This window comes from Salvelinus fontinalis, chromosome 34 (assembly GCF_029448725.1).
Source record: "Salvelinus fontinalis isolate EN_2023a chromosome 34, ASM2944872v1, whole genome shotgun sequence".
In the NCBI taxonomy this organism is placed as follows: domain Eukaryota; kingdom Metazoa; phylum Chordata; class Actinopteri; order Salmoniformes; family Salmonidae; genus Salvelinus; species Salvelinus fontinalis.
In genome coordinates, this window is record NC_074698.1 from 36,766,962 (window position 1) to 36,788,759 (window position 21,798).

The 21,798-nt window shown below is 43.6% G+C and overlaps 3 protein-coding genes across 4 annotated transcripts; 2 read left to right on the forward strand and 1 right to left on the reverse strand.

Moving 5' to 3' along the window:
• The first annotated feature begins 1,179 nt into the window (after nucleotides 1–1,179).
• LOC129834018 (jmjC domain-containing protein 8-like) lies at nucleotides 1,180–7,126 on the forward strand. The gene is made up of 9 exons (XM_055898841.1): nucleotides 1,180–1,407; nucleotides 1,572–1,667; nucleotides 1,842–1,890; nucleotides 1,995–2,091; nucleotides 2,214–2,282; nucleotides 2,467–2,586; nucleotides 3,370–3,437; nucleotides 5,741–5,875; nucleotides 6,526–7,126. The coding sequence occupies exons 1-9, from the start codon at nucleotides 1,319–1,321 to the stop codon at nucleotides 6,604–6,606; spliced, it is 804 nt and encodes a 267-aa protein (XP_055754816.1). The 5' UTR covers nucleotides 1,180–1,318; the 3' UTR covers nucleotides 6,607–7,126.
• Nucleotides 7,127–8,738: 1,612 nt separating this feature from the next.
• Nucleotides 8,739–16,779, reverse strand: LOC129834014 (E3 ubiquitin-protein ligase CHIP-like). Of its 2 annotated transcripts, none has more exons than XM_055898838.1 (8): nucleotides 16,467–16,779; nucleotides 15,456–15,655; nucleotides 15,003–15,198; nucleotides 13,725–13,890; nucleotides 12,520–12,607; nucleotides 11,566–11,622; nucleotides 10,914–11,030; nucleotides 8,739–9,404 (listed from the first exon to the last, which is right to left on the reverse strand). In XM_055898838.1, the coding sequence occupies exons 2-8, from the start codon at nucleotides 15,567–15,569 to the stop codon at nucleotides 9,279–9,281; spliced, it is 864 nt and encodes a 287-aa protein (XP_055754813.1). In that variant the 5' UTR covers nucleotides 15,570–15,655; nucleotides 16,467–16,779; the 3' UTR covers nucleotides 8,739–9,278. The 2 variants fall into 2 exon arrangements, with proteins under 2 accessions (XP_055754813.1, XP_055754812.1); XM_055898837.1 differs by having other exon boundaries at nucleotides 15,003–15,201; nucleotides 16,467–16,776.
• Nucleotides 16,780–16,848: 69 nt separating this feature from the next.
• On the forward strand, nucleotides 16,849–18,290 carry LOC129834012 (pseudouridylate synthase TRUB1-like). Its single transcript, XM_055898834.1, has one exon. It carries the CDS (start codon nucleotides 16,863–16,865, stop codon nucleotides 17,763–17,765), a length of 903 nt encoding a protein of 300 aa, XP_055754809.1. The 5' UTR covers nucleotides 16,849–16,862; the 3' UTR covers nucleotides 17,766–18,290.
• Nucleotides 18,291–21,798: the final 3,508 nt, after the last annotated feature.

Here is a 21,798-nt window from a genome sequence, read left to right on the forward strand (position 1 = left end):
TCGGACTGAGCTTGTTGTTATTGCAAGCAGTCTCAACACTGTGTGTTACAGGGAAGACATCCTCCTCCCTTATGTGGTACCCTTCCTGCAGGCTCATCCTGACATGACCCTCCAGTATGACACCAGCCATACTGCTTGTTCTGTGCGTGATTTCCTGCAAGACAGGAATGTCAGTGTTCTGCCATGGCCAGCGAAGAGCCTGGATCGCAATCCCATTGAGCACGTCTGGGACCTGTTGGATCGGAGGGTGAGGGCCAGGGCCATTCCCCCCAAAAATGTCCGGGAACTTGCAGGTGCCTTGGTGGAAGAGTTGGGTAACACCTCACAGCAAGAACTGGCTAATCTGGTGCACTCCATGAGGAGGAGATGCACTGCAGTACTTAGTGCAGCTGGTGGCCACACCAGATACTGACTGTTACTTTTGAATTTGACCCCCCCTTTGTTCAGGGACACATTATTCAATTTCGGTTAGTCACATGTCTGTGGAACTTGTTCAGTTTATGTCTCAGTTGTTGAATCTTGTTATGTTCATACAAATATTTACACATGCTAAGTTTGCTGGAAATAAACGCAGTTGACAGTGAGAGGACGTTTCTTTTTTTGCTGAGTTTACATGTATTAATCAAAAGGTGAACTGTGGTATACAAAGAGAAATATACTATACCAAGCAAACATTATACCTGGCTATTTTAGTATATAATTCTGCCAAAATAAATATTGTCAAAGTCTGTGAAGGACAATTAGAAAGAGTTGTGGAGAAAATGTATGCCCTTTCATCAGTTGAATTTTTAAACAAAAATACAAATTAAATGTACCGTGTGCAATTAAATTTGTGCTATTCAAATGGTCATGGCTAGAAGGGATGCAGCTAATGTCAAAGTAACGTCAAAATGTGCACGTCAGGGAGAATTTTAGCAAACCCTATCCCATTTCCTAACCTCAACCTAATTCTCCTTACCTGGTACGTTAATTACCTAATCTGCTGCTGCTGTGTAAATTCTTTTTAAAAAAGAATGGTTTTTTGTGTGTGTAAATTCTTCTAACCTGCTACGAAAAGTCCCTTCTGACATAAACTGCATCCTGTCTAGCCAAAAACAATACAAATTGTACCTCTTGTGGATCCCTCCATAGACAGCTCGTTGGTCAAATGTGATTGGTCCATATGAACACTACACTTCAGGAAGAAGGAAATCAATAGCCAATGGGCATTGGCACAACCGGCAGGAGCAATCTAAAGCCTTTCTATTAGAAACACGTAACTCCATAAAGGTATACGGACATGAGGCGTATTTACGACGCACTGTAAAGCTATTTCCATATGGAATATAAATTCGGAATACAAGTATTTCTCCTATTGTTTTGGAGATCGGCTTTAGATGCACTGGTGTCGGAGAATGACGGAGGGTGGTGAGTGTTTCTTTTAGGCTACGTCTTTGACCATCTATAAATTACGACTACTTTTATTCTTTTTCCCCAATGATTTAAACTTTTAATCAATATCTAACTCTTACATTCATTCAATAATACTAGTATTCGTAGCCCAAAAAGCGTATTTTCCCCCTCGCATGCAGGTCGTCAAATTCAGAAAACAGTTTGACTGATGAGGGTCCTTGCAACATTGACATCTGGGACAAAGCTTCGTTATCACATCGCCAGTTTATCCAGCAGTACGTACTGTAGTCTATTTCATGTGTTCAGCCTGGGTGTGTTTGTAGTCTCTGTAAATCATTACTCTCTCTCTCTCTCTCTCTCTCTCTGTGTTCTGCACCCATACATTGGAAACACCTATGTTCTATCTAATTTTGCACCAGTATGTGTAACACAACTCATTTTATTCCTAGATATGCCTACTCCAAACCAGTCATCCTGAAAGGTTTCTCTGACAATACGGTACATGTCAATCAAAAAAAGCAATTACAAAAATAAACTTGTCTCGTAGGCCTTACTATCAGTCCAGCAATGGGCTCTGGTGAACGTAATTGTTTTGTTTTCAGAAATTCCAGTTCTTGTGCTCCAAGTCGAGCCTGCTGCAGCAGTATGGAGAGAGGATAGTGAGGCTCAGCACTGCCAACACCTACTCTTACAGGAAAGGTACACACACACACACACACACACACACACACACACACACACACACACAATGTAGTCATCCTAGAAGGTATTCAGTGTTCTCTCTTTGTAGTACATTACTTTGCCTCTTCATTATCATTTAGTGGATGTCCGGTTTGAGGAGTTTGTGGACTTGCTGCTGAGGCCTCAGTCTTTGGACACACTGGGCAGTGGTGAGTTTGGTGTCTGGAACACCTAATGGTCGTTGTAGGGTACATGAGCTCAACAGGCAAACCATGATCCGTAACATAATACAACATGTTATGTGATCACACTGAAAAGTCAAAGCATTAACAGAAACAATTTAAAGTTCACACAGCCAGACATCCTGTATCTCACCCGGTCTCTCTTTGACAGACACTCTGTATTTCTTCGGGGACAACAACTTCACTGAGTGGCACTCTCTGTTTGAGAACTACAAGGCACCACACTACATGCTGCCTCACACCACGGGGGCCTACAGCTTCGGGATCGCAGGTCAGTGGATCTGTGGACCTGTATGGCTCAGTTAGTACAGCTTCCCACCGTTGTGTCAAGTTGGCTGGATGTCCTTTGAGTGGTGGACCATTCTTGATACACACCGGAAACTGTTGAGCATGAAAAACCCAGCAGTGTTTCAGCTCTTGACACAAACCGGTGCACCTGGCACCTACTACCATACCCCATTCAAAGGCACTTAAATATCCTCTGAATGGCACACATACACAATCCACGTCTCAATTGTCTCAAGGCTTAAAAATCTTTCTTTAACCTTGTCTCCTTGCCTTCATCTACACAGATTTTTTGTGGATTTACCAGGTGACATCAATAAGGGATCATAGCTTTCACCTGGATTCACCTGGTCAGTTCCTCATGGAAAGAGCTGGTGTTCCTAATGTTTTGTACACAGTGTATAATATTATTATTAATATGTTGTGGATTATACTATACCAGGGTTAAGGGTTGTATATCAGAATCATGTCTTACAGCTGCAGTGGTGTTCAGGGTAGATTCAACGATATGGAGTTACCATCAGTAGCAGGGCGACTTGTACGGGACACAGAGTACGAAGCAAGAGGCTAAACTGCGATGCATTAACTGCCACCTGCAGCGATCAGGTTGACAGAGAGCTGAACAAACCTCCATGCACACTGCTGCATCTGTGAGAAGAGGACATCTTAGTGTGTCATACATACAGCCAGTTACTGTGGTGACTAAAGAACAGGCTGTCATCCTCTGTTGAAGCTTATCTCCTGTGCCTTTATCTACCCACCCAACCAGGCCCAGGAACAGGTGTACCCTTCCATTGGCATGGACCTGGCTACTCTGAGGTCATCTATGGCAGGAAGGTAAACAACACATTAACAACTGCCTATCAAATCATGGTTAATGCTTGATCATTTCTCCTAAGACTATCTTAAAATCAAGTCAGATTTATTTAAAGTGCATTTCACATGAGTCACAACACACTTTACATCAATAAAACAACAACAGGACCTTGAACAAAGAGGAGTAATGGGGAAACGACAAACAAAATGAACATGTTTCAAATACAGCTGTCCCAGCGTCCCTAATGACACCAGGTTACAGCTGTCCCTAATGACACCTGGTTACAGCTGTCCCAGCGTCCCTAATGACACCAGGTTACAGCTGTCCCAGCGTCCCTAATGACACCAGGTTACAGCTCTCCCAGCGTCCCTAATGACACCTGGCTACAGCTCTCCCAGCGTCCCTAATGACACCTGGTTACAGCTGTCCCAGCGTCCCTAATGACACCAGGTTACAGCTGTCCCAGCGTCCCTAATGACACCAGGTTACAGCTGTCCCAGCGTCCCTAATGACACCAGGTTACAGCTGTCCCTAATGACACCAGGTTACAACTGTCCCAGCGTCCTTAATGACACCTGGTTACAGCTGTCCCAGCATCCCTAATGACACCTGGTTACAACTGTCCCAGCGTCCCTAATGACACCTGGTTACAGCTCTCCCAGCGTCCTTAATGACATCTGGTTACAGCTCTCCCAGCATCCCTAATGACACCTGGTTACAGCTGTCCCAGCGTCCTTAATGACACCTGGTTACAGCTGTCCCAGCATCCCTAATGACACCTGGTTACAACTGTCCCAGCGTCCCTAATGACACCTGGTTACAGCTGTCCCAGCGTCCTTAATGACACCTGGTTACAGCTGTCCCAGCATCCCTAATGACACCTGGTTACAACTGTCCCAGCGTCCCTAATGACACCTGGTTACAGCTCTCCCAGCGTCCTTAATGACATCTGGTTACAGCTCTCCCAGCATCCCTAATGACACCTGGTTACAACTGTCCCAGCGTCCCTAATGACACCTGGTTACAGCTCTCCCAGCGTCCTTAATGACATCTGGTTACAGCTCTCCCAGCATCCCTAATGACACCTGGTTACAACTGTCCCAGCGTCCCTAATGACACCTGGTTACAGCTGTCCCAGCGTCCTTAATGACATCTGGTTACAGCTCTCCCAGCATCCCTAATGACACCTGGTTACAGCTCTCCCAGCGTCCTTAATGACACCTGGTTACAACTGTCCCAGCGTCCCTAATGACACCTGGTTACAGCTGTCCCAGCGTCCCTAATGACACCTGGTTACAGCTCTCCCAGCGTCCCTAATGACACCTGGTTACAGCTGTCCCAGCGTCCCTAATGACATCTGTTTACAACTGTCCCAGCGTCCCTAATGACACCAGGTTACAACTGTCCCAGCGTCCCTAATGACACCTGGTTACAGCTGTCCCAGCGTCCCTAATGACACCTGGTTACAGCTCTCCCAGCGTCCCTAATGACACCTGGTTACAGCTGTCCCAGCGTCCCTAATGACACCTGGTTACAACTGTCCCAGCGTCCCTAATGACACCTGGTTACAGCTCTCCCAGCGTCCCTAATGACACCTGGTTACAGCTGTCCCAGCGTCCCTAATGACACCAGGTTACAGCTCTCCCAGCGTCCCTAATGACACCAGGTTACAACTGTCCCAGCGTCCCTAATGACACCTGGTTACAGCTGTCCCAGCGTCCCTAATGACACCAGGTTACAGCTGTCCCAGCGTCCCTAATGACACCAGGTTACAGCTGTCCCAGCGTCCCTAATGACACCAGGTTACAGCTCTCCCAGCGTCCCTAATGACACCTGGTTACAGCTGTCCCAGCGTCCCTAATGACACCTGGTTACAGCTGTCCCAGCGTCCCTAATGACACCTGGTTACAGCTGTCCCAGCGTCCCTAATGACACCTGGTTACAGCTGTCCCAGCGTCCCTAATGACACCTGGTTACAGCTGTCCCAGCGTCCCTAATGACACCAGGTTACAGCTGTCCCAGCGTCCCTAATGACACCTGGTTACAGCTCTCCCAGCGTCCCTAATGACACCTGGTTAATGTTAACATTGGTCCAACACCAGTAGGTAGGCTGGTGTAAGCCTGAATCCAGGGTCAGCCCTGTCGGCTGTTAGCCTCAACATCTACACTACCTTGTTGTAATCGATGCTGTTAGCCTTAGCACGCTACACTACCTTGTCATTGATGCTGTTAGCCTTAAAACGCTACACTACCTTGTTGTAATTGATGCACGTCTGTTAAACACAACAGTATGAGATACCTTTTTAATCTCCAACCACCACAGCGCTGGTTCCTGTACCCCCCGGACAAGGCGCCCCATTTCCACCCCAACTACACCACCCTGTCCTGGGTCAAAGACACATACCCTTACCTGCTTGAGGAGGAGAAGCCCATAGAGTGCACCATCCGGCCAGGAGAGGTCAGAGAACTACCATTAAGGCTGTGTTCAGAGGCAGCCCAATTCAGATCTCTCCTTCCTTCTACTAATTAGTCTTTTGACCAATCAGATCAGCTCTTTTTACAATAATTGGTCAAAAGATCAGAATTGGTCTGCCTGTGCCAACGCAGCCATAATAGATTAGACCGACTGGTTGAATATCGGAATACTTTAACAGTCACCCTTCCCTCCATCTACACAGATCACTAACATCAGCTAAAACAATGTTGTATGCATTTTCCAAAAGAATGAGGATAACAATCAAGAGTCATCATCATTTGGAAGAATTTCAACCATGAAATGTTAAACACATGTATCAACCTTGAGTCACTAACATGAGCTAACATTACTTTTGAGGCATTTAACCATATAGGGATAGTAGGAGCCGTTCTCCTTTCTGATGTTTCAACTATGGGATATCCTTTTAAACACTTAAAACAACCATGGGGTCACTACGCTTCAGGCAAACATTACTTTTGAGCCATTGTTTTCACTGAATTGGAATGATAGGCTGCATTCAGATTATTTCTTACGTATTTTTTCCTTACCAAGGCAAAGCAGGAAGATAATAATATCAAGTATTAATAACTTGTCATTCCAATGTCACTGACTTTTTGTGTTGTTGCTGATAGGTGCTGTATTTCCCTGACCGCTGGTGGCACGCCACGCTCAATTTGGACACCAGTGTCTTCATATCCACCTTCCTGGGCTGACCCCTGACCCTGCAACAGACTAAAGGTCATAAGGGTCATTGCCCTGTGACCAAAGCCCTGTTTGAATACTTTCAACATGCATCATTCCTTCTTCCCCTCTGAGGAAATCACAGATTTCTTGCACAGTTCTCAACCCCCCTCAGACAGCACAGATCCCACACACACAGTGGTTACTGATTAGTGAGGGGGAGCAGGAAGGATGCACTTTCAAAAGTATCATGTCAACTGAAATGGCAACACACCGCTCCTGTCAACCAAAAGCTGTATTGCCGCTCTGTCGTCATAACTACGATGTAGATCAGTGGTCCATCTGTTCAGAGACAAAGAAACAAAGCGATCAAAGACTATTGGAACGTCTACTGACCAATAGGAGATAAGTGTGGCTTGTTCTGACTGTATTCCCTGGAAGTCACTCACTGGTTTTCCAGCCCGTTTCCACTTCTGGGACTTTTCCCATCGGTTCCATGGTACCGGGCCAACTAGGTCAAATGCAGCTAATATATTTTACATTAATTAAAAAAATAAAATAAAGTACTTGAAAATAAGATGACCATTTGTATCTTGATTATCAACGTAAACACTGCAGCCTCTGTTGTAGCCTTTATTGGAACACTGGTAGACATAACAGCACGACAGTGAAATAAAGAACATTCACAGCCCCAATGAGGCTCCAGAGAAACTTGACTGTTCCCACCCCTCTCTTAGGAGGAATCAGGGCCTAGGGGGAGAATGTCCCCACCCCTACATGTACACATAATATTGATACACATGACAGACTAACACAACAAAACTGTGCATCCTCATATCCAGCAGAGGGTAGGAATATACAGGTTCATTTCACATTCAATCATTTTCAGTTGGTAAGTCAAACAGGTTCGTATGGCTGAGAGGAATGTATGATTTCTGAAATTACGAGAAGAGGAAACTGATTATCTGTTTGCAGCAGGGTTGAGGGGTCGAATTGAAAATGACCCCTTTATTTTTTATCCATGAATTTGCATTCTAAAATCGTCAATTGAAAAATGTCATCGACCCCAACCATGCTTTGCAGCCATTGGACTAAGGCTCTAAACGTGGAATCATTAAAACAAAAGAGACCACAAGCAGTAAGTTATACTGAAGAGAAGACAGCCCTTCTCAAAGCCAATCAGATGACTGACTTCCATATTCTACTTCAAGCTCCACTTGAGGCACACAGGACACCACCTGAAAACATTCAGTGACATGTAAACCAGAGAAAACACATTACAATTAAACACAGCCATCAAAATAACACCTGTGACTCACACAATTTTAAACCAATCTTTTCAAAGAAAATTTGGAATTGGGTTTAATTAATTGACCCTGACCCCTACTGCTACGCACTTCCCCATTCATTAACGCTCAGCTCTGTATGAGCCAGATGAGTGGAAACTCAGCTAGCCAAAATTAGAGACGTCCTTGGTCAAACAATAACCCTTTGCGCAAAGCCTTGAATGCTCTTCCCGGACCCTTCCATCATATTGGTTACACATATTGCTTCCCTACATACTGCAAAACACTGAAGATGAGGGCTAGGGTTTCTTTCTAAATTATACAACTCATGCTTATACAGTCTTTTCAGCCCTCCAAGAGGATATAGAGAAGTGCTGCATTGTGGTGGTAAGAGATCAGGTTGGGTTTAAAATTGGCCCATCACTCAGGAGGACTACATTGGACCATCTACAAGCCACTCAAGAGGACTAGAATGGGAGAGTGGCGAAAACATGGCGGCGCCTCAGACAGTCCTCTTCCCCATAGAAAAGGAGATTTAAAATAGAAGACAAGTTGTGGAGCATCACCACAAGTAGAGTACATTTAGCCCTGATTGACCAATCGCTGCACTTGTAGACTCGAGGTCTAGGATGTGATTGGGCCGCTGGGTTTAGGAGTCTGCAATGTGATTGGTTGTTCTGAGTGTAACGTTCAAGCGATTGGCCCAAGGTGTTGGGTACTATATTCTGATTGGGTCCTGTTGTTGGATGATGTGCTCTGATTCGGTGCAATGTTTGGTAGCGTGTCCTGATTGTTGGGTCTGACTAGTATGAGCAGCTGAGAGACACAATAAAAGAAAAGGGGGGGAAAGGACAAGGATGGAAACAGAGAGAGAGATGTATAGATCAACAGGAGATTTAATGGCAGTCCTAGTATCAGTCTGTGGTGTAGTCTCAGTCCTAGTGAAGGTATGTCAGTCTGTGGTGTAGTCTCAGTCCTAGTGAAGGTATGTCAGTCTGTGGTGTAGTCTCAGTCCTAGTGAAGGTATGTCAGTCTGTGGTGTAGTCTCAGTCCTAGTGAAGGTATGTCAGTCTGTGGTGTAGTCTCAGTCCTAGTGAAGGTATGTCAGTCTGTGGTGTAGTCTCAGTCCTAGTGAAGGTATGTCAGTCTGTGGTGTAGTCTCAGTCCTAGTGAAGGTATGTCAGTCTGTGGTGTAGTCTCAGTCCTAGTGAAGGTATGTCAGTCTGTGGTGTAGTCTCAGTCCTAGTGAAGGTATGTCAGTCTGTGGTGTAGTCTCAGTCCTAGTGAAGGTATGTCAGTCTGTGGTGTGGCCTCAGCTTTAAAGTGCAGATCATACTTGTTTGGTTTGTTGTGGTCTTTTTATGTCTGGTTCTTCTTTTGGAATGATGATTCCTACTCTCCCTCTCTCCCTCCCTCCTTCAGTAGTCCTCCACCCATCCATTCTCCATGATGAAAGCATCGATGACCTCTTTCATGGCCAGATTAGGGATCAGCTGGTCTTGAGTCAGAGGGCTGCGTGTCACCGGGTCAAAATGGCCCACTCGCTGCAAACATAAGAACAAAGACAGTTAGGATCCTATGGGAGACATAACACCTTAATACCAGAGCTGAAAGTACATTTCATTTCTTCCTGGTACAGAACCTCCTGACCAACAGAATGTATGAGCCTGATCAGAGAATTACACCCCTCCCGTCTTCTACGCTGCTGCTACTCTGTTACTATCTATGCATCGTCACTTTAATAACTCTACCTACATGTACATTTACATTTACATTTAAGTCATTTAGCAGACGCTCTTATCCAGAGCGACTTACAATTACCTCAATTACCTCGGCTAACCAGTGCACCCGCACATTGACTTTGTACCGGCACCCCCTGTATATAGCCCCACTATTGTTATTTACTGCTGCTCTTTAATTATTTGTTATTCTTATCTCTTACCTTTTTTTGTGGTATTTTCTTAGAACTGCATTGTTTGTTAAGGCCTTGTAAGTAAGCATTTCACTGTAAGGTCTACATCGGTTGTATTCAGCATTTCACTGTAAGGTCTACATCTGTTGTTGGCTGATGTGACAAATAAAATTTGATTTGAATCCCTATTAATTCAATAGCATCTCTGCTAGACCTTTTATTGTGGCATAAACACAAACAGTTATGATGTTTTCATCTGATTGTCAAGCTGTCACTTCAAAAGGGCTGCTTTACTAATAGGCTACCAGCCTGCGTTCATCCACTCACAGTATATTTCAATTCCAGCCTCCAAACACAGTGGTGAATGGAAAGAAGCATCTGGGACATAAAAACACCAGAAAGTCTGATGACATTCGCCCATCGTCATTAGGACAGAATTTATGCGTCCACTGCTGACCGCGCGTGTCTCGGTGTCGGCCACTCATCTCTACTTTGGAGCCGTTTTCATGTTTCATGTCTCTGACATGCTGTAATGGCATACAGTTCTTGACTTGTTTTAATTATTGTTGAGATAGTGTCATGTTTTACCGGTACAACGTACCCCCACGATATATTTTGCCGGGACACCGTACCGGACCATACCGCCTTACATTCACCCCTGCTTAATACTTAATAATACTACCACAGAAATGATGTGTAACTATTCTTTTACATGGGTTGTGGGAGGCAACATCCAGGTTACCTCCCACAATTGTTCCAGTTTAACATGTACGTACCAGAACGTCAGTTTGGCATAGAGGAACTACTTCACTGCCTACATCAATACCTGATCACTACTTTATCCGCTTGAATACAATACTAAATAGTAGCTAGCAAGATGGCGATCACTGAGGTTATTTTTAATGAGTGCATTTTGCAAGTGCCTAGTTTGCATCAACTACCTTCACTAAAACCATTGCAAAGATTGCGCCTTCAAACTTTGGTTTCAAATCATGACTTTCTGGCATGTCTGCCTCGTGATTTGCTGGGAGAGTTGTCTGTCTGAAGAGGACCCACCCCAGAATTTTTAAGAGCCCATCTTTCAAACCTGACCCAGTCACTGCTGTTGCCTAGGGTCAGGTTTGATGAGACTAATCCTTACCTGTAGGTGCTCCTCAATGTCTTTGCGGTCATAAGTGATCCCACTGGGTGTAATGCAGGGCTCCCTCATCAATTCAAAGCTGATCTTTCCACACAGGTAGTCTGGGATCTCCCTCTTCTGTTAAACAAACAGAGGTTATCACTAAATAGCCATGATAGAACAGATGTATACTGTAGTTACATATTTTAGTGTCTTGTACATTCTGACCTGGTATTTGTTATTAATGAAGGGGTTAAGTTTGTTTAAGGGTTTAGGAATAGAGAGTTATTTCTAGTATGGCCAGAGTGATAGCCATCAAATACAAACCATTGATTATGTATGGGCTAGTGATGAGTTCCAAACCCCTAGCCCCTACTCCACAGCAGACTAGCCGCTCCTCTAGATCTGAGAGGATTGGACAGGTGGAAGCAATTTGGAATCATTTTCACCCAGCCAATCAGAAGACAAGATGAAACTTGTATTTATATCTCCCTATTACTCGCCTCCTTCTCAAAAACCATTGGAGGGGAAGGTTAGAGGGGAGGGACCTCTGACCTTCTCATCCAATGGGTTTTCGGATAGAGGCGAGGAAAGGGGAGAGGAAGAATCAAGGAAATGCAACAGAGATTCTCCCCCTGATCCTGTATCCAGCAGGAGGCAGTAGAGCACTCACCTTCCTCTTCTCATCCAGCTGAGAGAAGAGCTCCTCCATGTCTGACAGGTGCTTGTCCTGTAGAGAAATGTGACAACAAAATTAAAATCACTTTATTCATCAATTGTACACATGGTCCAACCAAAATGTTACTTCCGCTTTATCCCAACTCCTCCGAAAGACACACATACATGCAATAAGCTAGAGTAAGGCCAAACACGATTTAAACAGGTTTAAAACATGTTCTGTTGCAGAGGCATCATGCCCATAGGGGACACAGGGGCACGTGCCCACTCAGATTTGTCCTGTAAAAAATAAATAATAATAATAATTCTTTAAAAAAAAAGTTTTTATATATACACACTACTAGCCACCTACCTCACAACTCGCTACCAAGAAGCCATTTCAGGCTATCAATCAAGTTAGAGTAGCTAGCTTGTCTGCTGGTAAGGTTGGTAGACTAGAAAAGCAAGCAATAACTAAATGTACTGAATAACACTCACGTTCCTCTCAATCTTTTACCCAGATTTTAGCAGGGATGCAGAGAAGCATATTTATATATTTTATTTTACCACTAGTCAGGAGGATACAGACAGCTCAAGAGTTATTTTTATCTTTGCAAAAAATTATAATTTGACATAGAATTAAGCACAACTGCTAAATTCTCCTAACCCCCCCTCCAGACCACCCCCTGCCATCCTCACATACTTTGTGCCCACTAAGTTTTTGGGAGCATAACACCCCTGTTCTGTTGCACATCCTTATGAGGAAAAAAACAGATCTTGATTAGTAAGGTTGTGTTAACATGTCTTTGGTTTAGCTGATGTTTTTGTTGTTTAACCATTTCTAGTAACCTAGGCTACGAGAGCATTCTAAACAGAATGTGGGTAAGTCCTTATTGTCCCATTGTTATTTGTTTATACCCTGCGTCTATGGACGTTAGCTGGATGTTAGTACACTTGGTTTAGGACTCACATGTTTGGAGTGGAACTTAGTGAGGTCGTGTCGGCTTCTGCATTCCTCCGACTTGGCGTCTTGTTCCTCTCTGCTGTCATCCAGTTCCCTGAGGATAGAACCAAAGTCATCCAAATCACTCTGCTAACTTCAGCCAACCAAGGCTTAACTTATTGCAATATAAATGGATAGTATGGATTACTTCAGTAACTTTCAACAATGAAGGCTTAACTTATTGCAATATAAATGGATAGTATGGATTACTTCAGTAACTTTCAACAATGAAGGCTTAACGTATTGCAATATAAATGGATAGTATGGATTACTTCAGTAACTTTCAACAATGAAGGCTTAACGTATAGCAATATAAATGGATAGTATGGATTACTTCAGTAACTTTCAACAATGAAGGCTTAACGTATAGCAATATAAATGGATAGTATGGATTGTAGGCCTATAAATGGATGGACTAACTGGTTTTACACACCAACCACAGTTGGGGGCATAAATATATATATTTTAAAAACTCTCCCAGGATGACGCCAAGCACACAGTTATTAACAGTCATCTAGAGCATGGTGCTTGCAACATCAGGATAGTGGGTTTGATTCCCGGAACCACCGGGCATGAAAAGTATATGACTGCTTTGGTTGAAAACGTCTGCCAAATGGCATATATTATTATTATATTAATGCCCCCAACTGTAAGAGACATTCTACCAACAAGGCTGGGAGAATGCAATGGTTTCCCATTGACTAATGGGAATTGATTGCGCAACACGTTTATGGTTGTTTCATTTCAACTTGAGTGTTGTGGAAAAACTAAATCAAATCAAACTAAATCAAAATGGCTATTCTCTGATTCACAAAGTGAATTCATGTTGTGCAAATCCCCCTCCCAAACCCTACAGTGTTCCCACCATGTGGCCGGAACAGATTCAGATGAGTCTCTATTGTTCTACAAGAGGAGAACCTTAGCACAGCTCACACATTATATACACACACAGACAACAGTGGAGGCTGCTGAGGGGAGGACGGGTCATAATAATAGCTGGAACGGTGTGATTGGAATGGCATCAAACATATGCTGGATACCATTCCATTGAACTCCATTCCAGCCACTAGACTCCACTCCAGCCATTACTATGAGCTGTCCACTGATACACAACATATATAGAACACACAACCGGAAACAAACTATAGGTGAGCACAGAAAGAATCTCTCACCTCTCCTTCTCTGCCAGGATGAGTTTGGTGAGATAGGCGTGCAGCTCGTTCTCCTGGTTAATGCGCTTCTCCTCGATGCTGTTCCAGCGCTTCTTCTTGGCTATCCGGAGGGCACTGGGAATGTCGTCGCCAAAGTTCAACCGTTGCTCTTTCGCCAGGTTATATGCTGAGGGCCAAATGAAGGACAACTATTATTATTAATGATCTAATGGTAAAAATTAAGTTTTGTATTAGCTGGTAGAGCTGACTTAATCCAATGTCCTATCAAGACTTAGGCAAGTAACTTATAAATATATTTTGATGTGTGTATCTAGACTCCTGAATGGGAGTGTGTCCGGGATGGGTGCATCTTGATAGTCTGAAGTAGCTTCCTCTCCTCTCCTCAATAGTCTAGTAGCTTCCTCTCCTCATCTCAATAGTCTAGTAGCTTCCTCTCCTCATCTCAATAGTCTAGTAGCTTCCTCTCCTCATCTCAATAGTCTAGTAGCTTCCTCTCCTCATCTCAATAGTCTAGTAGCTTCCTCTCCTCATCTCAATAGTCTAGTAGCTTCCTCTCCTCATCTCAATAGTCTAGTAGCTTCCTCTCCTTATCTCAATAGTCTAGTAGCTTCCTCTCCTCATCTCAATAGTCTAGTAGCTTCCTCTCCTCATCTCAATAGTCTAGTAGCTTTCTCTCCTCATCTCAATAGTCTAGTAGCTTCCTCTCCTCATCTCAATAGTCTAGTAGCTTCCTCTCCTCATCTCAATAGTCTAGTAGCTTCCTCTCCTCATCTCAATAGTCTAGTAGCTTCCTCTCCTCATCTCAATAGTCTAGTAGCTTCCTCTCCTCAATAGTCTAGTAGCTTCCTCTCCTCATCTCAATAGTCGAGTAGCTTCCTCTCCTCATCTCAATAGTCGAGTAGCTTCCTCTCCTCATCTCAATAGTCGAGTAGCTTCCTCTCCTCATCTCAATAGTCGAGTAGCTTCCTCTCCTCATCTCAATAGTCGAGTAGCTTCCTCTCATCTCCTCCATCTCAATAGTCTAGTAGCTACATCTTTTAATTTCCTCTCCTTAATCTACACCGATCTGAAATCCAAAGACTGGTTAACACTACCTGGTAGATGTATATTGGGAATTTCTTTTGACACTTGTCCAGCTCTTTAAAATGAGTACAGATGAAGGAGAGAAGACACGAGGCCTATGGGACAGGGGGACTACGGGATAGGAGGCCTATTTCGACTAGTAAGATGCACCCTCTGTGTCTGGACCCTTGATTGCCACCTAGGTCACCAGCCCACCTCTCTGCAGGTTGCCGATGGCTTCGTCGTAGTTCTCCATCTCCAGGTGACACTGACCCAGGAAGAAGAGGGCCTTGACTGACTGGGGGTCCAGCTCCAGCGCCTGCTTGCAGTCAGCCAGGGCCTTGTCATGTTGCTGCAGCTTCACGTGGCACAGTGCCCGGTTGGTGTAGTACACAGACACTGAGGGATTCCGCTTCTGGGGACAAACACATTATTCACTATTTCTATCCCCCTTTCTCACACGCTTATCCCATTCCTAAGTATGCCACGCTTGCACACGCACACACACACACTCTTCGCTACAAGCGACAGCTGACTTTCTATGTCTCGGAGTGAGGTTACTCATCATGCAAAGTTACAATTTGGGACACTACCTCAGTTCCACCCACACACACTCCACACTCTCTTTATTTATCGCTCTCCCCCCTTCTCCCGACCCCTTGTCCTTACAATGGCTTTGCTGTAGCAGGCGGCCGACTCCTGGTACTTGCGGCTGAGGAAGAGGCGGTTGCCCTGCTCCTTCCACTCCTGCGCCGAGACACTCTTCTCGGGGCTGCCCGCCATCTTGTCCGCCGGCCCCGCTGTGGCGGCGGCCTCTCCGCTCTGCTTCCCTATCCTGCTACCCGTGTCTCAGGCCGGGCTGCGGCTGGCTGGGGGGAGAATGCACAAGTTCCAAGACATCAATAGTTTGGGTGGGGGAAGCAGATGGAGGAGTTTCATTTGAGGGGTGTTGCCGGTCTACTACTATAAACAGTGATTGAGGGGTGTTGCTGGTCTACTCTACTGTAAACAGTGATTGAGGGGTGTTGCTGGTCTACTCTACTGTAAACAGTGATTGAGGGGTGTTGCTGGTCTACTCTACTGTAAACAGTGATTGAGGGGTGTTGCTGGTCTACTCTACTGTAAACACTGATTGAGGGGTGTTGCTGGTCTACTCTACTGTAAACAGTGATTGAGGGGTGTTGCTGGTCTACTCTACTGTAAACAGTGATTCAGGGGTATTGCCAGTCTACTACTACAAACAGTGATTGAGGAGTGTTGCTGGTCTACTCTACTGTAAACAGTGATTGAGGGGTGTTGCTGGTCTACTCTACTGTAAACAGTGATTGAGGGGTGTTGCTGGTCTACTCTACTGTAAACAGTGATTCAGGGGTATTGCCAGTCTACTACTACAAACAGTGATTGAGGAGTGTTGCTGGTCTACTCTACTGTAAACAGTGATTGAGGGGTGTTGCTGGTCTACTCTACTGTAAACAGTGATTGAGGGGTGTTGCTGGTCTACTCTACTGTAAACAGTGATTCAGGGGTGTTGCCGGTCTATGGATAAAACAACAGGGGAAAGCTTGCTACATCGTTTGATTTGACAGTTGCACTGAAGTAAAGATACAGGAAAAATAGTCAACTCTAGCTAGCTGGCAAGCTTCCAAATAGCTGCAAGCATAACGCTAGCTAGCCTGTTACCGTTTCGATGCCCTCCCCTCAGGTGTCAAGCGGCCTCTCCGACTTCGCTCTCGTCCTGGTTTTGGCCTCCTCCCACACAGCTCGTCTGTCTAACGTTACCTCTTCCAACGCAGACAGTTGAATATTATGTAATATAGCTAACGTTAGCTAGCGAACTGCCTAACGATAACGAATAGCACAGCTATCCAAACATGTGTATAATCAATTGATACTATTTTACATAGTGTAATCTGTAGTATTATTTTAGCTGGGAGGATACGCTAGTGCGTAGCCAGCTAACTAGATAATGTTTTGATACATTTCTGGTAGTCATTGATGATGACGCATTTGTAAACGGAAGTGTTTTCAGTTAAAAGTGCGTCATCAACCCGCGCCTCATTGTTTTGGAAAGCAAGCATGGCTGGTACAGTAACTGGCGTAGCTGTGCCTAAACATTCTTTATCAAAACTACAATCTTTAAATGGACTGTTTGCCATTTATAAAAAGGAAGGACCTACGTCTGCTGATGTTTTAAACTCATTAAAAGAGGCACTCCTCAAAGAGGCAGGTGTGAAAGATCCTAATCCCAGAAAAAGGAAGAAGCAAGCTCTGAAAATGGGGCATGGCGGGACTCTGGACAGCGCAGCCTCTGGTGTGCTCGTTGTTGGGATTGGAAATGGAACAAAGATGCTTAGTACTATGCTTGCTGGTTCAAAGAAATACATGGCTGTTGGAGAGTTGGGAAAAGCAACAGACACCCTTGACGCCACAGGCAAGGTGGTTCATGAGAAGCCCTATGATCACATTACCAGAGAAGCCTTTGAGGAGAAGTTGAAGCAGTTCACTGGGGACATCATGCAGATTCCTCCACTATACTCTGCGCTGAAAAAGGATGGCAAGCGTCTTTCTGTCCTGCTGAAGCAAGGCCACGAGGTGGAAGCCAAACCTGCACGGCCGGTCACAGTGTATAACCTGTCGTTGCAGGATTTCACTCCCCCTCTCTTCACTCTTGATGTTGAATGCGGTGGTGGATTTTATATCAGAAGCTTGGTGGACGACCTGGGAAAAGCACTCTCGTCGTGTGCCCACGTGAGGAAGCTGATCCGGACCAAACAGGGTCAGTTTACCCTTGACGACCACACGCTGCAGGAGGAACACTGGACACTGCAGCACATCGTTCAGTCCATGCAGCCCTGTCCCGGGTCAGAGGTCACCAATGAGGATGGCACAAAACCAAGCCCAAACGTGGGGGTTAAACGGGCCCCGAACGCCCAGGTGAAGGGGGATAAGAATGGCAAAGGTGAAAAGGGGGAGTTATAACCCTCCCCCAAAGTCACAATGTCCCCTCTATATGAGAGCCTGAGGCAGCGTTTTGGTTCTCTGCCCCTCCCCGGAGGTGTGCACTTGTTCACTCCCTCTCATGCATGGAAAAGCATTGGTTTGGTGCAAGCATGGCTGGTGGGAATTTACAACATATTCCTCATGCCGGTCGATTCTTTGGCAGAAGCCAGTTGAACCAGTCCCTGCACTGTTATATGCACAATTTTTGTTGATGTGTGTATTACTAGAATATGATATCGTCATTGGAATTGACCGAAGACAACTTAATGTTTTTTGCTTTATAGATTAAATAAGTAATTTATCATTTTTAAATATTGGTTTTATTTTGTTGAACTGTCTTATTTTGTCATGCATTTTGAGGTTTTGTTTTTGAATATTGTTACAATCAAAGATCGTGTGTTGGCACAAGATAAGACATGGAAGCAACTTGAAATGTAACTCCCATACCTTTCTAATTGACAGCAGTGCATGTCAGAATTAATAAACAACAAAAGTCTCCACTTATTTTTGTTTTTAGTTTTTTGCAGATGTTTTGTTGTAAACACAGAGATGGTGTTTCTCGTATTTAGGTCATTATAACCTAGTCATGTTTGGTTTTCTTAGCATTGGGCCCCCAATAAGCCTTGCACATATGAAGTTGCTAGAGAGCACATTCAAATCTGCAATAAGACATTGGTTAAGTCCAATCCACTGTACATTTATTTGAGGATACTACACTGAATAAAAATAAAAACGTAAAGTGCTGGTCCCATGTTTCATGAGCTGAAATAAAAGATCACAGACATTTTCCGTATGCACAAAAAGCTTATTTCAGTCCAATTTTGTGCACACATTTGTTTACATCCCTGTTAGTGAGCATTTCTCCTTTGCCAAGATAATCCATCCACCTGACAGGTGTGGCATATCAAGAAGCTGATTAAACAGCATGATCATTACACAGGTGCACCTTGTGCGGGGGACAATAAAAGGCCACTAAAATGTACCGTTTTCTCACACAACACAATGCCACAGATTACTTACATTTTGAGGGAGTGTGCAATTGACATGCTGACTACAGGAATGTCCACCAGAGCTGTTGCCAGATAATTTAATGTTAATTTCTCTACCATAAGCTGCATCCAACGTTGTTTTAGAGAATTTGGCAGTACGTCCAACCGGCCTCACAACCGCAGACCACATGTAACCACGCCAGACAAGGAACACCACATCCGGCTTCTTCACCTGCGGGATCATCTAAGACCAGCCACCTGGACAGCTGATGAAACTGTGGGTTTGCACAACCGAAGAATTTTTGCACAAACTGTCAGAAACCGTCTCATTGAAGCTCATCTGTGTGCTCGTCTTCCTCACCAGGGTCATGACCTGACTGCAGTTTGACGTCGTGACCAACTTCAGTGGGCAAATGCTCACCTTCGATTGCAACTGGCGTGCTGGAGAAGTGTGCTCTTCATGGATGAATCCCGTTTTCAACTGTGCTAGGCAGATGGCAGATGTTTGGGGCGAGCAGGCTGCTTATGTCAATGTTGTGAACAGAGTGCCCCATGGTGGCGGTGGGGTTATGGTATGGGCTGACATAAACTACGGACAATGAACACAATTGCATATTATCTATGGCAATTTGAATGCATAGAGATACCGTGATGAGATCCTGAGGCCCATTGTCATGCCATTCAACCTGTCGCCATCACCTCATGTTTCAGCATGATAATGTATGGCCCCATGTCGCAAGGATCTGTACACAATTCCTGGAAGCTGAAAATGTCCTAGTTTTTCCATGGCTTACATACTCACCAGAAATGTCACCCATTGAGCATGTTTGGGATGTCCTGGATCGACAAGGATGACAGCGTGTTCCAGTTCCCGCCAATATCCAGCAATTTCGCACAGCCATTGAAGAGTGGGACAACATTCCACAGCCTACAATCAACAGCCTGATCCACTCTACGCAAAGGAGATGTGTTGCGCTGCATGAGGCAAATGGTGGTCACACCAGATACGGACTGATTTTATGATCCACGCCCCTACCTTTTCTTTAAGCTATCTGTGACCAACAGACACATATCAGTCTTCCCAGTCATGTAAAGTCCATTGACTAGAGCCTAATTAATTTATTTCAAAATGTCTGATTTCCTTATATGAACTTTAACTCAGTAAAATCTTTTAAATTGTTGCATGTCGCGTAAAAATTTTTGTTCCGTGTTAAAAAAAAAAAATGCAACTATTTATTAAATCCATGTGGAGAAGGAGTCTCATTTCAGCAAGTGCATTTTCGTCCATGTTCCCAATCGTTGCCGCCTCTCCTCAATTACCTTTGACCTTTTTCAAAAGGAGGTGAGAGAGGACGCAGGAGTTGAGCAAAGGCCAGTGTTCCAGCTACATGGCAGAAGTCACATGACTCACCTCCAGGGGTAAACCCAATCTCTCCTTGAATTAAACACAAAAACTGTTATAAGTGAGAAGTAGGTCAATTCAGTTGGTCATTAGTTCAATTCTATTCTCCAAAAGGAAGTGGACTTAATATTAGTATTCATTCTGACATGTACTGCTGTCAGTTAGAAAAGTCTTGAGTTACACATTTCAAGTTGCTTCCATGTCTTACCTTGTACTAACATTACATGGTGTAGAGGTCTTCAAAAGTAAACCTCAAAATGCATGAAAACAATTAGATATATTACAATTCAACAACATTTTAAAATACTAAATCTATTATTTCATTTAGAAACTTAGTTAAAAAAAAGAAAAATGAATGTAAGATTCAATTCTTTAGTCTTCAGTCAATTCCAATGACATGTGGTAATGGTGGAAAACAGGTTGCTATATAATATGTTCTAGTAATATACACATCCATAAATGATGCCTGTAACAGGGCAGGGACTGGCTTCAACTGGCTTTGTAATAAAGAGGATGGGCTCAACAGCAAGGTAGGAGAGGATGCATTAACGAAATTGATTTTATTTGCCAGTTTTTAAAAAACGTACATTTTAAGAAACGTGACAAGGATATCACCTAAAAAGTAAGACTTATTTACATTGTCGTCCCTAATGTGCATGGTGCAAAAATATGACATAGATACAGATACTTCTACCCCCAAGCCATAAGACTGCTGAACAATTCATAAAATCGCCACCGGACACTCGCTGTTTGTTTGTTACCTATGCATATTCACTTCACCCCCACCTACATGTACAGATTACCTCAACTAGCCTGTACCCTGACTTGGTACCGGTGCCCCCTGTATATGGCCTCGTTGTTATTCTCATTGTGTTACTTTTATTATTTGTTTTTATTTTTATCTACACGGTAAATATTTTCTTCTTCTTGAACTGCACTGTTGGTTAAGTGCTTTGTAAGTAAGCATTTCACGGTTACAGCCCAAATTTTTACTCTTAAATTAATTCAGGAGTAAAAATGCACTTAACAAATCACATAAGTTGCATGGACTCATTCTGTGCTCAATAATAGTGGTTAACATGATTTTTGAATGACTGTCTAGAAATGATCAACAACCAACTTGACAGAGCTTGAAGAATTTTAAGAAGAATAATGAGAAAATATTGTACGTCGGGTGTGCAAAGCTCTTAGAGACTTACCCAAAAATACTCACAGCTGTAATCACTGCCAAAGGTGTTTCTAACATGTATTGAATATTGATCTAATCAAGATATATTTGTTTTATTTTTCATTTGTAATAAATTATAAATAATTAATTTCAAATTAATTAAAATAATTTCAAACACTTTGGTATTATAGTTTTGTTATTATCATTGACCAAAAATGACAATTAAATCCATTTTAATCCTACTTTTAACACAACAAAATGTGGAAAAAGTCAAGGGGTGTGAATACCTTCTGAAGGCACACAAAGTTTTGTTCTATTGTTTGATCATTAGCCAGCTTTTGACATTCTTTTAAAATTAAGTTATGGTCAGTATGGCTATACAGGACATTATTTTACATTCTTTGTTCACAAAATATAACAAGAGGAATAAAGTGGAGATAAGTGGAGATATCA